The sequence below is a fragment of the Euprymna scolopes genome, chromosome 3, assembly GCF_053919585.1.
Source record: "Euprymna scolopes isolate OS-2025 chromosome 3, ASM5391958v1, whole genome shotgun sequence".
Taxonomy (NCBI): Eukaryota; Metazoa; Mollusca; class Cephalopoda; order Sepiida; family Sepiolidae; genus Euprymna; species Euprymna scolopes.
The window spans coordinates 84,549,926-84,568,094 of NC_136484.1; the positions used below are offsets into that span (position 1 = coordinate 84,549,926).

At 33.8% G+C, this 18,169-nt stretch overlaps 1 protein-coding gene across 1 annotated transcript in view; it reads left to right on the forward strand.

Moving 5' to 3' along the window:
* The window catches only part of LOC145256819 (uncharacterized), a 145,295-nt gene that overhangs the window by 120,267 nt on the left and 6,859 nt on the right, over window positions 1-18,169 (forward strand). The window contains exons 6-8 of the mRNA XM_080115607.1: window positions 7,101-7,253; window positions 10,941-11,113; window positions 12,419-12,584. Of these exons, the coding sequence (XP_079971733.1) occupies window positions 7,101-7,253; window positions 10,941-11,113; window positions 12,419-12,584 (492 nt within the window). The remainder of the gene's footprint in view (window positions 1-7,100; window positions 7,254-10,940; window positions 11,114-12,418; window positions 12,585-18,169) is intronic.

An 18,169-nucleotide genomic window follows, 5' to 3' on the forward strand; every position in this document is an offset into this window, starting at 1 on the left:
TAAATAGTTGAAAAACTGAACAAATTTCAAGTACGTCGCGTTAGCTCAGTCGATTAGCGCGTTTTATTATCTAAACGTTTTGGGTTCGAATCGTGGTGTGAGATTTTTCGATTTTTTAAATTTAAATATTAAACCAGTGTTATTTAAATATTAAACCAGTGTTATTTATTTTCACGTAACGTTTGTTTTTCTATTTTTTTTTTTTTTTTTTTTTTTTTTTTTTTTTTTTACTTCGCTTATCCACCCCCGACCAGACACTCAAAAACACCCGGGTACCCACCGATTTTTTAAATTTTAATATCGAAACAGTCTTATTTAAGCCATTTTTCACGTGTTCGTTTTCTGTTTTCATCGTTCATTTGCCTTATGTTAGTTTTTTTTTTTTTTTTCGATGTTTTGATTACCGCTTAATTAAGACGTTTTCTTTTTTTTACTTCGCTTATAACAAACAAACCTACGTCGTCGTCGTAACGCTCGACGACTTCCAGGCACGCACCTGTCAATTTGGTTCTTACTTAAATAAGTTAAAAAATCTTTCACTAACTCATTCTGGCTGGCCGATTTTATTTTCAAACTTCGCCCCAGGGCTTCGGGTTAGATCCTATTTATTTAACACCACACACACATACAAACACCCGGGCAATGCCGGGTACCCCTGCTAGTATTAAATAAAGACAAAAAAATGACAGTGCAAATTCTGACCATAGAATGTCAATGATTGATAAATCTTAAACGGGACACTGCCATGGCGCGACAACGTTTTGCTATTCCATCTGTTTCCAGTTTAAAATCTGTACAAAAATTTGCGACTGGAAAGAATAAAAAGCCGCCAACACCCTGTTGGTCATGTGGTGATAAGCATTATGTGCGTTTTTGCCCTTTTAAAAGACACATGTACACATGTGTCAACTGATTTCAGTCAACACGGGAGTTATTAGGAAAACCAATGCTTAAAAATACTAAGCATGTTTCTTGCAGTGCATATGGAAACAAATACAACTAACTGATGAGTTAACATGCAGTGTCTCTTTCAAAGAAAAAAATTTTTCAGGGATATGCTATGTTTTTGATTCATCAATCCTGAATCTCCTTGGTTTGGATTTCGAGGAACTTGATCTTTTCAATGTTCCACTTAATACAATTTTCAATTCTTTCAATGTTAATGTAGATGTTGAAACTTGTTTTAAGAAACTTCTTAAAACGAAGTTCAGCAACGTTTTTCAAGAAGGTCTTGGATTCTGTACGAAAATCCAAGCAACTTTAAAACTGAAGTCTGATGCAAAGCCAGTTTTTAGACCAAAGCGTCCTGTACCATACACAGCTTTAGCTACAGTGGAAAAAGAATTGGACCGCCTTCAACAAGCTGGAGTAATCCAACCTACAAACTACTCATCCTGGGCAGCACCTATTGTTATTGTGAAGAAGGCTAATGGCAAGGTACGTCTGTGTGCGGATTTTTCCACAGGATTAAACGATGCACTGGAGACAGCAGTATCCACTACCTGTACCAGATGATTTGTTCTCAAAAGTCAATGGTGGAACTTGTTTTGCAGATGCATATTTACAAATGGAAATTGAAGATTCCAAAAATCTTCTCACTATTGACACCCACAAGGGATTATTTCGTTTCAATCGTCTTCCGTTTGGGGTCAAATCAGCCCCGGCTATATTCTAACAAACCATGGATGCAATTCTCACAGGATTGCCAGAAGTTTCTGCCTACATTGATGACATCATTGATGGTTACAAGCACATCTCAACAGGAACTTCTGCATCACTTGACTTCTGTGCTGGATTGAATTCAACAATATGGATTTCACTTAAAATCTGACAAATGAAAATTTTTCCAAACTTCTGTGAAATACCTTGGATTTTTATTTGACAAAAATGGTGGAAAACCAGATCCAGATAACATTCAAGCCATAAAACACATGCCACCTCCAAGGGATGTTTCAACACTACAATCCTTTCTGGGCCTTGTAAGCCAGATTACGTGGACCTCTTAAGTATCTTTTATAAAAAGATACTAAATGGAACTGGTCAAGTACATGCAAAGAATTATTTGAAAAAATAAAATCATTTCTTCACTCAAACCTATTGCTTACACACTATAATCCATCATTAGACATTACTGTTGTGACGGATGCTTTAGACTATGAAGTTGGAGCAGTAATATCACATATTTTTCCTGATGGAAGTGAAAAAGCCATTGCATATGCATCAAAATTATTGACACCCACTGAACGAAAATACAGCCAAATTGAGAAAGAGGCTCTAGCGATTATCTATGCTGTAAAAAGATTTCACAAAATGCTATACGGCCATCATTTTGATCTGATCACAGACCACAAGCCTCTAACAAGCATTTTTGGTTCAAAGAAAGGAATTCCTGTTTATACAGCAAATCGCTTACAAATATGGGTAACTATGCTGTTGGATTATGATTTCTCCATAAAATACCAACCAGGCAGCAAAATTGGCCAAGCAGATGCGTTATCCAGACTCATCTCGTCTCATCAAAAAGCTATAGAAGACAGTGCCATCGCTGCTGTATCTGTAGAACCTGAAGTTGTCTCTGGACTTGTTTCCACAGTTTGGGTACTACCGGTCACATCGGAGATGATCCAGAGGGCTACAGCCGCAGACCCACTACTACAAAAAGTTCAGCAGTTCCACTCTATCGGCTGACCTAATAAGTGTACTGATCAGCAACTTCAACCATTTTTTCAGTGAAGAAATTCTTTGTCTGAAACTAATGGAATTCTTCTTTTTGCTGAACGTGTTGTTGCTCCATCTAATTTTATAAATAATCCTCAACTTCACCAGATACATCAAGGAATTAATCGGATGAAAGACTTGACCCGTGCCAATGTATATTGGCCAAGTATGGACAAACAATTAGAGGAACATGTCAGTAGTTGCTCCGAATATCAACTCGCAAAGCCCCCCCCCCCCCCAAAAAAAAATTACATAACATTCATGGCCAACTCCAGAAATTCCTTGGTCACAACTGCACATACATTTTGCAGGACCATGAATGGACAAAATTATCTCATGCTAGTTGATTCTTACAGCAAATGGCCAGAGGTCTTTCAGATAAGCCACATCTCATCAAAAGAAACTGCAGGAAATCTTCAGAAAATGTGTGTGTGTGTGTGTGTGTATGTATGTATGTGTGTGTGTATGTATGTGTGTGTATATATGTATATATATGTGTGTGTGTGTATGTATGTATGTGTGTGTGTATACGTATGTGTATATGTGTATATATATGTATGTATATATGTGTATGTATATGTGTATATATGTATATATACAACTCAATTAAACCTAGAACCCCATCTTCCAACGTAGACCCCTATTACCAGGTCTCCTTCTCCAACATCAGGGGTCTACGTTCCAACCTTCCAAAGGTTGAAACCCAATTACAGGAGACGAAACCGGACATATTATTTCTAAGTGAAACTGGAATAGGGCCGACCACTTCCCTAGATGAGTTCATGATTAACGGATACTCTAATTTAACAGCTAAATCTGACACCCAAGATCGCCATGGGCATGGAATATGTGCCTACATTAAGGATGGCTTCCCGTGTGGCAGGGATATCTCTAGAGAAGATCCTAATTTACCCTATATGTGCTTCAGGGTTGCACTTGCTAACACCACTGCATTTATATTTGCCCTCTATAGGCCCCACAACAGCGGAGTTACTATCTTCAAGAGCATATCTGAGAAAATAGACCTCATACTGTCTTCACATCCCTCGGCTAACATCCACATCTGTGGTAACTTCAACGTCCATAACGTGGAATGGCTGACCCATACAAATAAGACAGATGATGAGGGGAGGTTTTGTCATGATTTTGCCATTGCTTATGACCTCACTCAGATTGTGAACCCACCCGTGTGCCCGATACACCCGGTCAATATGCAAGCCTCCTAGACCTTTTTCTCTCAACTTCCCCTTAGCTATGTTCATGTTCCTTCATTCTCCTCTAGGATCCTCCGACCACTCCGTCGTATCAGTTAAGATAAAAATGAAATGTAAGAAGCCCCCAGACGTACCCCTCCACCGTACTGTATACCGATATTCTATGGCTGACCGGGATAGCTTCCGTACATTCATATCTGATTTACCTCTGCACTCCATGTTTAAAAAGGAAGTGTCCTCTATAGTATCAGATCTGACCGAATGGTTAATTGTAGGCATAGACCAATTCATACAATCTAAAAAATTCCAACAAAAACCTAACAGCCAGCCATGGTTCTCCCCAGAATGTGCTGCTGCTATCGCGCGCAGAAATCACTTTTTCCATAGCTACCAACGTAATAGATGCACTAAGACTAAAGCTGCTTTCAGGAATGCCAGCAACCACTGTAAAAGAGTTATAAAAAATGCAAGAGAGCTATATGCCCAGTCTGTTAAATCCAAGGTAGCTGATCAGCGGCTTGGTTCCCACCAGTTTTGGCAAATAACAAATAGGATCCTGAACAAAGTGTGCGTTCTATCCCAACCATTATCAATGGACCAGAGGTTATCTCGTCAGCGTCAGACAAGGCCAAACTATTTGCAAAGAACTTTGCAGCTAATTCTACCCTATGCGACGAAGGCCATCAACTCCCCATATTTCCTCCTATAACACAGAACAAGCTAGGTAACATACAAATATCCGTGCATGAGGTCGCCAAGCTAATCAAGAACCTAGTAAAGCAACTGGTCCTGATGGCATCCCAATTATAGTGTATCATAGAGTATCATAGGATTGTAACCTCTAAATTGAAGTTAAGCCTACGAGCGAACAAAACTAAAAAAAATCATCTAGACAGCCCTACAAATGGTCAACGTTGTCACACGACAATCAGATCAGAGATTCAACTTCGAACTGCAAAACAGATTTGATGCTTTACAAGCACAAGAGCAGGAACCAACTGCTAATACCATCTATGAAAACTTCATTAGATCGCACCAAGAAGTGTATACCTCTGAAGCCCAAGGTAAAGCGAAAAGTACTGTGGGAAAATGATAAAATAATATTAAAACGAGAAAAGTTAAAAAACATAATCAAAAAGCAACATAAATACCCCACTCAACAGAATACAAAATTAAGGAAGCAAGCACTTCCAGAGCTTAGTATGATGTACCTATCAGAACAACAGAAGTATGTTCAAGAACAAATAGATCGAATCCAGAATGCAGCAGATAACAAACAATCCTATCTGGCTTGGCAAGTAGTAAATGAGATATCTGGGTGCAAACGACCTGCCAAAGCTAAGTTAAAGGCAAACACTCCGGAAAATGCATGTTCGAAATGAAAAGCACTTTTTGAAAAGCTACTCGGAAACAAACCAGAAGTGACAGACCAACCAATCCAGTCGATTGTTGTACAGGAACTCGATATTGAGAAGGGTGATTTTACAATGGAGGAACTTCTAAATGTACTAAAGAAGACCAAGAATCGTAAAACTGCAGGCTTAGATAACATACCTCCTGAAGTATGGAAGACAGGTGGTTTCAATGACATACTTCTTAATACATGCAATTCTGTATATAAGCAAAAAAATTATTAATATATGGAGGGAAGGATGCATACTTCCTTCCCCAAGAAGGGTGACCTAAGCATACCAAGCAACTACAGAGGAATAACACTCACTCCAATTGCAGCAAAAATCTACAATGCGATGCTTCTCAACCATATATGTTAAATACTGTTAAAATATTTCTAAATATTAATTTGAATATTAGATTTTTGGTTTAGTATATTATTTTGTATATATTAACTTTTCTCTGGAGACATGTAAAAAGTTCTTGATAATGGACATTGGAAATATGTATGAACCCTGAGATTTTTTTAAATGTGTAGTTTTAAGCAAAAACAACAGTACCTAATTGTCATGTCGAAAACAGTAATCTATCTATATATCTGTGAAAGTGTCTGTCTGTGTGTCTGAAATTTTAGATGTAAGTAACTTGAACATGAGTAAAACTTTATTTTATTTGAGACCAAAATAATAAATGTTAAGGGGTCAAAATTGGCATCAAAGTTAAAAAAAAATTGACCTGCGATCTCTACGAAATTACTCGGACAAATTTTGGTCTAAACATTTTACATAAAATGTATTCACACGTAGGGCAAGTTATGAGCAGTACATAGGGCCCAAGCAAAGTTCCCTTTATTCACAATTTTCAAGATCTTCACATCTACAGAAAAATTATTTCCCCCAATTTTCCATAAAAATTATTTTTAACTATAAATAATTTCCTATTCAATTAATTTTGCGTAAATTTTGGATATATTACTCTTGTCAACAAATAAATTAAGTACTGTTTTTGATTAAAACCATATCTTAAAAAAAATCGATCCGTTAACCAGCACCAAAACTTGTCCTGCATTATGCAAATTTTATCATTATAGATTCTATATCAGCAATCATAGCTATTGTTTTATAGTTATTTCCTAATCTTTGCCAAAGTTATCCATTTTTTTTACCTTTTGATTTTTAATTTGTTTTAACATATTTTTAAATGTGTGGTTTTGAGCAAAAACAACAATACTAACTAAATTGTCATGTTAAAAATAGTAATATATTCAAAAATTATTAAAATTCTTGTGTAGAAAATGTTAAAAAAACAAACAAAACAATCTTTGTACACTCCCTCCAAAATTGAATTAAAAAGGCAAATAAATTTATTTAAAAGACTATATGCTTTTACTTTTAATTCTCTGATATTTTATTGTACTTTTTAAAATTCATTTAGTTTGACTTTGATTGTTGACCTTTTCTCTTTTAGTAAAGAATTCAATGTTATTCATGCAATGTAATTAATTAATTTATGTAAATATCTCTTTTAAAATAAATATAAAATATCCATTTAAAATTATACTGATAGAAATAGATAGTTTAAATATTTAATTGGCTACAAATTGTTCACTGTGTACCTACCGGACAATTAAACATTTTTTTTTTTTTTTTTTTTTTTTAATTTATAATTCCTTTATATATATACAGAAACATTTTACTTTGAAAGTATTTTTTAATGCTATTTTACTTTTGTTTAAATTTCACAACTTTTTTTTTTTTTTAAATTTTTTTATTACAGTGTTTGCCACTAACATTTTATGATCTTGAAACACTTCATATCATTTTCATTACTCTCAACATTGTCATGTGGATATGCCTTTTCCATGCAAGTCGAACAGAACCTGGCTTCTTGGAGAGGAATGTCCCCGAGTACCATCAAGCTATTAAACAGGTAAACAAATTATTAAAATTAATGTTTTTTATTATGCTCACATTCTATAATATTTGGGCTGATTTCCATTATGTGAAATCTATGTTAGTATTCTTGAAACATTGTGTAGCTTAGCAAATTGAATATTTTTACTGTATAATTTGTTGAAATGTTTTGTCCTTTCATACAGACTTCAGTTACTGTTATATATGCTATATATGTAGTAGAATCTTTTTTCTAGTAAAATACCTGAATGTCTTAGCACTGAATGAAACTAACCTACACGTTTCAATAATTATTTTGACATGACTGGATACCTTCCATTCTACTGTAAGGATAAACATATGCGCAAACTTTGTTTATTTTTTAAACACTCCCTAGAGATTCAACCCGACTGGTCTCCTTCAACCCAGGATTGTACCCTTCTCGACTTTGTCTTGGATAGCATAAATGCAACACTCTCAACTCTCATTAGATCTGAACACCCAGATACATGTATTTGAGGATCTTAATATTCACCATTATGATTGATTTAGATTCTCTAGCTATGCAGATTCTGCCTCTCACAGTGTAAGGATTAGTAAACCTCACTTCTAAACCAATTCATTGCTCAAGGCTTGTGTGACAGATATCCATAGCTCACTTGTGAATGCTGATCAATTTGTGATAATAGTTAATATCACACTAAAGTCTCACGTCAAACAGAACAACTGTTACTCAAAAATAACAAGATATTTAAAAAGGCTGATTTGGGAATCCATGAGAGATCACATTAGAAATGCCTCTTTGAGTTAACATCGTTAATTCTAAACATAAGTTAAGAAAGCCCATTTTATTACAAATATCCTTAGTCATCTCTAAATGCATGTACCATATACTGGACAAGTCAGGAGAATCTAGAGTGGTAGCACTTGATATACCTAAAGCCTTTTGACAAGATCTCCTGAAAATTAGTTTGTATAATATTATTGGATGAATATTTTATATAATTAAACCCTTCCTCACCAGAAGAAATATCCAGATAATCCTTGATAGCTGTGCATGCAAACATGACATTAATGTGGGTGTACTTTTTATTGTTCCTGATATTCATAAGCCACCTTTTCAGATCATATTTGGTGATGACACCATACTCTATTCACAACATGTGGGTCCATATCCAAGTCAATTTGAGTATTTTAATGCTACAAAAACAAAGTTCCTTTCCTTTAACAATTATAAAAAAACCTTTTCAAACACTGATTGCCATGGTTAATATTACCTTAACTTAGGGTCAAACATTCAAACACCTCAGCCTAACATTCACAGCTAACAGGAATTGGAATGCATGAAAGATATTGCCAAGATTGCTGCAAGGAAACTTGGCTCAATCTACTCGGCTAGAAGTTTTCTTGCATCTTACAGTATGCTATATCTCTACAAAGCCACCATCTGCCTGTGCATGGAGTATTGCTGTAACATCTGAGTTCTGCACTCCCTCTTAGTCCAAAAAAGAGGCTATAATTTAACAGATGCCATATTGCTATGATTCTTGGTGTACTTGATAATAGCCATTAACTCTTATAATAAATTCATCATTTTCATGAATTCCTTATTTGCACCTACTGCATTAAGAATAACACTTTAACCATCGAAGTATTAAATAAAATTCATGATAAATTCTCCAATAAAATAATTTTTTGTTGGATACTAAGCCACCTTTGTTGGAGTTGTCAATATGAAATGTTTTTTGGCTACGGTCATGTTTTAATACTGTGAAAATTAGGAATTTTGTCCCTTGAACTCTGCAAGGAGTTGCCTCCCCTTGTCAGTTTTGCGCTGACGTGTGACTTGGCGTTGGGTGACTCTGAGTTGTCATCCTTAGGTTGACACACACATATATATATAGTAATTTATAAAATATATATGGCGATTAAGCTACACTGAATATTCTGCGTTTCATCCACTATAGGATTCGTCAGGCCTGATATATATATATATTAGTGGAAAGAAACTCAGATGGAGAGCTAAATCACAGAGAAAGTTCTCAGAGGAGAAAACCCCTTTAATCAGCACTTAACTCCTTACACTCCAGGGGGTGGGCCACATCCAGGTCATGACTCCTGGATGTCTCTCTGCTGCCATGTGAAAATGAATATGAAATATGAATATGAAAAGGAAGGTGTGTAAAGAGATAGCTTCGAATTTGGGAGTATCAAAACCAAAGCAAAATATGATGAAAGTAAAAATAAAATAGATAAACCCCATAATTTATTATGCCATACCTGTTCACACTGAAACACTTATCACAATATTCTGTGGATCTATATTAAAAAATCTTGTTAAACTTTGTGACATATTTCTATTCTATGGAGGTCAGGCACGAACGAACACCCCATAATTTTATTATACCACATTTCTTTAAACTGAAACATAATTATCAAAGTATACTTACGCAGATAGATATGAAAAGTCTTTATTAAAGTTTGTGCCTATTTCCATTCTATGGAGGCCAGGCGCGAACGCACACCCCACAATTTAATTATACCATTCCTATTTAAGTTAAAACATACTTATCAAAGTATTATGTACATCTATATCAAAAACACTTGTAAACTTTTTAAAAAATTTTTTTATTTCTATACTTTGTGGACCAGGCGCGTATGCCGACCCCACAATTTTAATGAATCATCGTTATGCCAGATCAAACATACTCATTCCTTTGTCTCTATACATCTATCATTATATGTGATCAGTTTTCTATAATAGTCAACCATATAGGAGCCTATTCGTGACCAGACACACACACAGACGTTCAGCTTTATATTATAGATATGTGTTTGTGGGGTGTTTTTTTTCTTTGTTTGTAAACATGTGAATAAACAAGACATGTCTTTCTACGTCTACTGTGTGTAAAAGCTTAGAAAATATTGCGTTAATTAATTTGTTTTCTTTTGTCATCATTGATATATTGGTCATTTAAGGAAGAAATGTAACTTTTCTTTAGTTACTTTATAATCAACTTAACAAAAGTTATTAATTAACCTACAGCCTTGGCAATAGAAATGACAAAGAAACTCAAAGGCAAAGAGAACAATGAAAGGCAGAATAATAAATATACAAATTCTATGTGAAAATAAATGTTTCACACTCACTTGGACGAAACTGTTGAACATTAAACCCAGCATTCAAGAATCGAAGATGAATTGCAATGATAGAGAACAGGTAGTGATTACCCAACTTCACAGGCACCACATCTGCATCACCCATCATTTACTAGAGGATGCAGAAACCAACATGCAGTAAATACCAACGCAGGTTTACAGTAAAACATTGCTGGATTGCATACATTTGAAATCTTGAGTAACTTGAAGGATCTTTTTAACAAACATAAAATTTATTTGAAAACTTTACCAGCATTAAATGATCAATAGTTCACATGCCGTGAAAAAAAAAAAAAAAAAAAAAATTCTGTTAGCTCAGAAAATATTGATTCAATATTTTTTTTTTTAACTTTCTTCCAACATAATATTTATGATTTTGAAAATATGATTTCATATACTCTTAACTATGTTAAGTATATTATCCTATAATTTTATTAACACTATTTATATTTTTCTTTTCCTTGAGCAATGACTGAGATTTAATATTAAAATGAGAAAATCTTTTTTATAAAAATAATTTGAAACTGCTTTTTAAAAAAAAATTTTTTTTTTTTTTTTTTTTCAGGTTGCACATTTTGATGAATGGAAACAAGGAAATAACCCTCTTAGTCGCCTCTGTCACACGTGTCAGACTGTGAAACCACTAAGAGCAAAACATTGTAAAATTTGTAATCGTTGTGTACGGGAATTTGACCACCACTGTCCCTATATTTATAACTGTGTGGGATATGTCAATCGGTAAGTATTTTTTTTTTGTTAATTATTTTTCCGAATTCTTCAAAATTTGTAGTGCCAGCCTCGATGATGCACAGATGAATACTCTTCTGCTTTCTGTTATGTAGAAAGAATCTTGAACAATGTGAATGAAATGGCAACAAGGATGCAAAAAATGAAAGCAAGTTTCAAAACAAGCTTGTGCTTCACAGAAAACACCAACATGCAATGTTTTGTTTTAACTTAGTTAAAGGTTAATTCAAAGCATTTTTTCCAACAGAAACCTGTGTGTGTGTATGTGAAAAATAGCATTTACTATTCTTTTGATAAAATTTCTAAATTTATTACACTAATCAACAGTTAACATGGATCTAATTGATGAAGACTGACAACACCTTGACTATAGAAGATGAGACAGCTTGCACAACTTTGGTTCCAAGTGGAACTAATTTACAAAATGACTAAAATTATGAGATCAATATTTCCTTGAAAATGCAATCAAGGATTTGAATGAAGTGCATTCAAAAGGTTTGCTTAAGAATATAAGAGTGATCTATATCAATATTTCTAAACTATTTCCAAGTAAAACCATGTCATTAATGGCACAGGTTGCACAAAGTTTTTTTTTTCTGAGATGGGTATAACGATCATAGAGAAATTATTCTACACACTTCAGAAAATGAACTGCAATTCAGAGTCCAAAAATTCAGCCAGTTTTACTAAAAATGGTATCTACAGTATAAAAATTTAACACTTTACCATCAGGCCAATCTTTTTTAACCAAACAGAAAGTCATCATTGATGAATAGGAAAAAAATTACTACAGAAGAGACGCCAAGCAAATTATGTGTTGAAAAAAAAAAGCTGAACCTATTATTAAAACAGTTAAATGTTATTATTAAAACAGTTAAATGCCTACTAGACTAAATGGTAAAGCATAAGATTCCCTTGAGATAAATTCAATTTAATTCATTAATACTTAATCTTTGCTATGTTTTTTTTTTTTGTCGCCATTGCAACAAACAATAACAATAATTTGTAAAAGCATTTCTATAAATTTTATTACAAACAAGACATAATCTGTGAGGCATTTCTATAAATTTTACTACAAACAATAAAAATATTCTGTAAAAGCATTTCTATAAATTTTATTACAAACAAGAAAAATAATCTGGAGGGATAATCAGTAAATAAAGACTTGCTATTTTTTCTGTCAAAGTTTGTTTTTATTGTTTTGACTTGGAAATTCATTTGTTTGTATCAAAACAAAATGTTTTTTCTTTGCCAGTGTGTAGTAAATCTTTTTTTTTTTTTTTTTTTTTAATTTAGTGTATGGTTCTTTGGTTTTACAAGCTCTATTGCAACAATATGTGGTATCACCGACTTTTTGTGCTATTATATGCTCAAATACCATGAGTGGAGTTGGCTTGTGGTTCTCGGATTTTGTCAGTCTGGTATTTTCACATTTGTTGCTGGTGTTATTCCTTGTATGACAGTAAGTGTAATTTATCTATCATATATGATAAAAGTTAAATTGTATTTGTTAAAAAAACAACACAGAAATGATAAACATTGCAAAATGTCGAAGCTTCATTGAAAACATAAAAATTAATTCCTTTGGTTTGTTCTTTATCTTAATTGTGAGATTATAAACACTACCGTTTCTGGTTTGACTTTGCAGTTGAATGCAACATAAGGTATTGTTTGACAAAATTTTCAACAAAATCCATATTTTTTACCTACTCCATCTACTTTTAATACACTGCTCAGGTAGTTAAAGAACTCTGACATCTACTAATTTTTTGTTTATTTTTCAATTTAGTGATTTTTGTTGCTAGTTCGTAATTGAATTGTTTCGACTTGTTTAAATATTTTTATTTTTTTAGTTTACTCTTGATTAAATATTTTTATTTTTTTAGTTTACTCTTGATTAAATATCACACTTTTACACTACTAGCATTTCAGCCCAGCATTGCCCGGGTGTTTGGAGGAGTATGTTGAGCAAAAAAAAAAAAATGCGATCAATTTTTTTTTAACTTTGACCCCTATTATGACACCTTAACATTTATTGTTTTGGGCTCAAATCAAGTTAAGTTAGATCCATGTCCAAGGAACCTATATCTAAAATTTCAAGTGTTTAGACCCAAAATTGTCGGAGGAGTTTGGTAGAGTTCTCAAAGGTCAAATCGTTGAAATTTGACCCCTTAACAGCCAAATATCTGGCTGAAAACGGATTACAAAGATTTTCCCAAATCTCAGTACCATGTATATCAAATTTCGAGTCTGTAGGCTTAAAATTGACAGTTATTGCATAGGGAAATGTACACTCACAGACACATATATACAGACATGTTCACTTTTATAGGTATATAGATAAAAACAAAAGAGAAATTCTGTTTACTTTATTCTAAATTGTTTTGTTACCATTTGAAATCTGTAGTTGAGTCTGATTTTGTAGGTTCAAAACTGTGCTGCTGCTAAGATGAATAAAAGGTATCAGACTTAAGTTCCTCTGATTTTCATGTTTACCCACAGTGTTATTTGTTTGCAGTTTAACAAAAATAAACCAAGTTATCTTTTTTATTTTTATAGAAAAAAACAAGATTTTAATAATATTATGAGGGGAAAGTAAAAATTGCTTTAAAAGAAATGCAGTGTTTGTATAAAAATAAATAACTTATTCTGAGTTTATATGTATAAATATTGAATTGATAATTTCTGAAAGAATATTATAGAAAAGAATTCATGTAAAAGATGAAAAAGCAAAATTTCTCATGAAATTTTGCTTTAAAAGAATTTTGATAAAACGATTTGTAAAAATGTTGCCATTTGATTAAAATTTCTGAGAAAAAAAATCATTTTCAGTGAGTTTCACTTCGGTATGCTTCTCTCACCAGGTTTTCAGCATGGCTGAGTGGGATGGGGTGATAAAAGGCATTACTCTATCACTACAATAGCGAGCAAAAGACAAAAGGATAGACGTAAAGCGAACCAATATACAGATACTGGCTCCCATCGTGTCTATCTCTGAGTATCCGACGTGATCACTAGAAAGCAAGAATACACACCAAAACTGTAAGCAAAATGCTAATTAAATAGTCTAATCTCTAAGTACGATGTGGTAGTCAGTGTAACATTCATCCTGTCATAGTGCAACCTTGCAGATCAGTTAACACGAGTGACTCACACATAGTATGATGTAATAAAGATACTCATTGGTCCAACGTGCTGATACAGTGAGTGTAATGAGCGAGCAGCAAATAGTAGACATCCACAGGTGTATAAATGTATTTTGTAAGATGTGTAGGCTCTGAAGTTGCCAAATCAAAGGTCAAACAAGTCACCATGCATTGTGAAATGCATCAGTCAATTGACTCAGTGTCAGTGTGATGGTGAAAAGGACAACTGGAAGCAAGTGATGCATGGCAAAGGGTAGGAATCGACATCACTCATTGTAATGGCAAACACTTTCTTAGACTAGCAATAAATATGGATGATAAAATGCTTTGGATAATCAGATTTCAAGAGGGTTCTGCTAAAATAGTCACATTTTAAAAATTAAAACACTTTAAATTCTCAAAATGCCATCGTTTTATTTGGAAATGAATATACTTTTATATGAATTAATAAATAATAATATACACTATATATTTTAAGTTTTAAGCAAATAAAATCATAAAAATGTGAACATCATAAAACAGCGTTTTTGGTAAGGTTTTGTAAAAACTCCTTATTTGTAAATTTGCGTACTGTATTTGTATGAAGAATTTTGTCATGAAATTTGGAAACTAATAAAAAACAATGTCACTTTTAATAATGTGGAGTGTCAGAAATGCTTTTGACCACTCATGTTTTTGTTAAAAAAAATACTTCAACATGACGAGTATTGAAAACTTTGAAATAAATTTTCTTCGGGGTCTCACTGTTTAGTAAATTAATCTTTTTACTGTTTTTATCCATTAAAAGTATAATTGTATGTTATTTTCTCTTGTGGTAGCTAGCAATTTAAAATGACTATACCTGAAAAAAAAAAAGCGCTTCTATTTATTTGAATTTAAAAAAACTGTCTTGTCGTAGTAGTAGTAGTAGCATCATCAGCAGCAGTAATAGCATAGCTGTAACAGTTTTTGTTGATTTTTATTCTAGAAAAAAAATTAAATATGAATATATAAAAAGTTCTTGAATGTTCAGTTAGAGCTATTTTATTATCAGAATATGATTAGAGCTATTTGGTTATCAGAATGTATAATTAAAGCAATCCCAACTAGTCCAACGTCATGAACTTTGTACCAAATTTCATTACTTAATCTTCTGTTGTAACAAAAATACATTTTTACTGAAAAAGTAGTGTAAAAAATGTGACAAAATGCATCTGGTCTTGGGAAACATATCTAAACGTGTGAGACTCAAAAATAGTCATAACTTCCTTATTTTTAATTGGATTTAAAAAATTTAAAAACATTCATTCTTAGCTCCTCAAGCTCTTTCTATATATATGCTATTATCGAGATATTTTAAGCTATTTCGTTTTTTTCATTTCGCATCACATGTTTTGCTGTTTGGCTAACAATTGCACGACAGACATGGCAAGTGTTATCTAATGACTATTGTCAGTCTTTTTTGAAAGGAGGGCCAATACCAATCCAAACTTTTGCAACTAAGAAGTCAGATAATTTTCATATGAATAAGGAGTACAGCAGCATCTGTGATGCACATATGTACTATTAAATAATCGTATCGAAGAAAGAAGTCAGTGCAACATAAAGAGGATCGCTGCCAGGAAGAAGTGCTCCATCAGAAATGCAACATACTGGTACAATGTTACACTGAAGGATTGTATGTCCCTGGTAACCACAGCATAATGAATGCCATCTACAGGTATCCGGCTCTTGTGCAGTCACTTGATGAGAAGACGGGCCATATGATGTAGGAGATCATGTCTAGGTGAAACTGTGTAGCACTAAATTCAAATGAATGTGAGTGACTGATGTTGTCAGTCAGAAATCTCATGCCACACATGTATTCTGCACCCTGAGATTGACCATTGGACCACATTGAAAAATGATGAGGGAAGTAATATCATCTGACACTGAACTATTAATGAGTAGTACGAATGATCCTTATGAGAATGCAAGTTTGGAAGCCAAAATTTCAGACAATACACAAGTGTAAACTTCATCAGATCATTCAAAAGCAGAAACTAGGGTGCAGCTTCAAAGCGCACAAATCAAAAGGCCATCACCATCCTGACAGCCTACAAAAAAGAGTAAGAGTCCTGCTATGTGTCGTCCATTGGAATTTTCCAAACAATTCTACTTACAAGATGTAATTTTGTTATGCATGATGACAAGAGTTCACTTATGCAAATGAACTTTGTTTTTTATGGGCAATTTATTGTTGAGATAAAAAGAATAGGAACTTTCCTCCTGGTGCAGAGGATCAAATTGACATGAGTTGAGATCATGTCAAATGTTCAGCAAGAGGAAAATAGAAAAGATAAAAATAGAAAAGATAAGAATGACACAAACAATGCCATTGTTTGTGTTGAGTTATTCCATTAAGAATTTGGAGAATTGTTAATACAATTCAAGAGTTGGAGTTTTTTTTTTTTTTTTTTTTTTGTGCATTTTCAACTTTCACTTCCTCCGTTGTTAATAAGTTAGGTGTAAAAAAAGAAACACCATTGCCCGGGTGTTTGGAGGTGTGTGTTAAAAAAAAAAAAAAAAAACGTTAAAAGAAAAAAATTTTAGTAGGAAGGTAGGATTGAACCCCGAAGCCTTGACCCGGAGGTGGAAACGAAAGGGAAAAAAAGCCAACCACCTAACTATCTCGGCCACAAGTGAGAGAAATTGGTAAGCGTGTTAAGTTAAGGGTTATAAAGTGAATCAGAGGTTTGATTGACAGGTGGCCGCTTAATGAAGTCATTGCGGGAGCGTTACGATGACGTGGCAGTATTTAGATTATACTAACATGCCTTCTTTTAAAAAGAAGACTTTCAGATGATAGAGCACTCTGTTAAAATACACAGGCTGCCCCCCCCCCCCTGCAGAGGGTAAAAGTCTCTCAATGGATGGCAATGTTGACCGTGGGTGGCAACCCGTAATGCCTAAGGACGGGATCCTGGTGGTTGAACAGATTATGTTCAAGGTCCTATTAGGACATGAGATGCAACACAGCACTTTGGCTCTTATTTGAGCTAAGATGGGTGGTGGATAGGCCCAATCCAATCAATCAGTTGGTCATGACTAACATTAAATCAGATAAACACAAGAAAATACAATCACGCTCCCCACACTAGATAATGAACTGATTTAGTAAGTGGTGGCTAAAGGGTCAATCAACTTGCTGAAGAATGGATAAAACATGGCTGGAAAATTGTCTTTTCTAGAAATGAGGCCATCAGAAAAGATGAAGAAAATATGGGAGTCCATGAGCAGGATGAGTATACTTCTCCTGTATCCTTGTTGCATTGGGGCGAATGCCCCCCCCCCCCAACACTTCTAACATTTCCCACACAGGGCTCTGAGGCAGGTGGGGAGCAGGAGAGATGAAAAATCCAAAATATGTAAATGTCAAATAAAAAGCCTCAAAAAGGAAACCACTGTGGCGTTTCAGACAAATCAAAGTCTTCCTTATTTCATAATTATTGAAGCAACCGAAGGAAAACCGATAACAAAAGTGTCTCCCTTCAAATTAGAGAAAATATTTTCAAGTATCAAGCCAAAAATGATCAAGAAACTAAATAACGGCACATTGCTAGTGGAAGTACAAAGCCAAAAATAGAAATCTTCAAATGGAGACTTTTTAACAACCAAAAAGTAAAAATCTACCCCCGCAAAATGCTGAATACTAGTAAAGGTGTGATCAGGAGTTTAGAATTATCCCTGTGCTCCTTGGAAGAAATCAAAATTAACTTGAGAAACCAAAATGTTATCGATGTAAAAAGAATCCAAATTAAAAGAATTGGTGAAACTATCGATACAAACTCCTACATCTTAACTTGTAACACCCACCAAATCCCAAGTGACATCAAAATAATAAAAAAAATAAAATAAACACCGAACCATACATACCAAACCT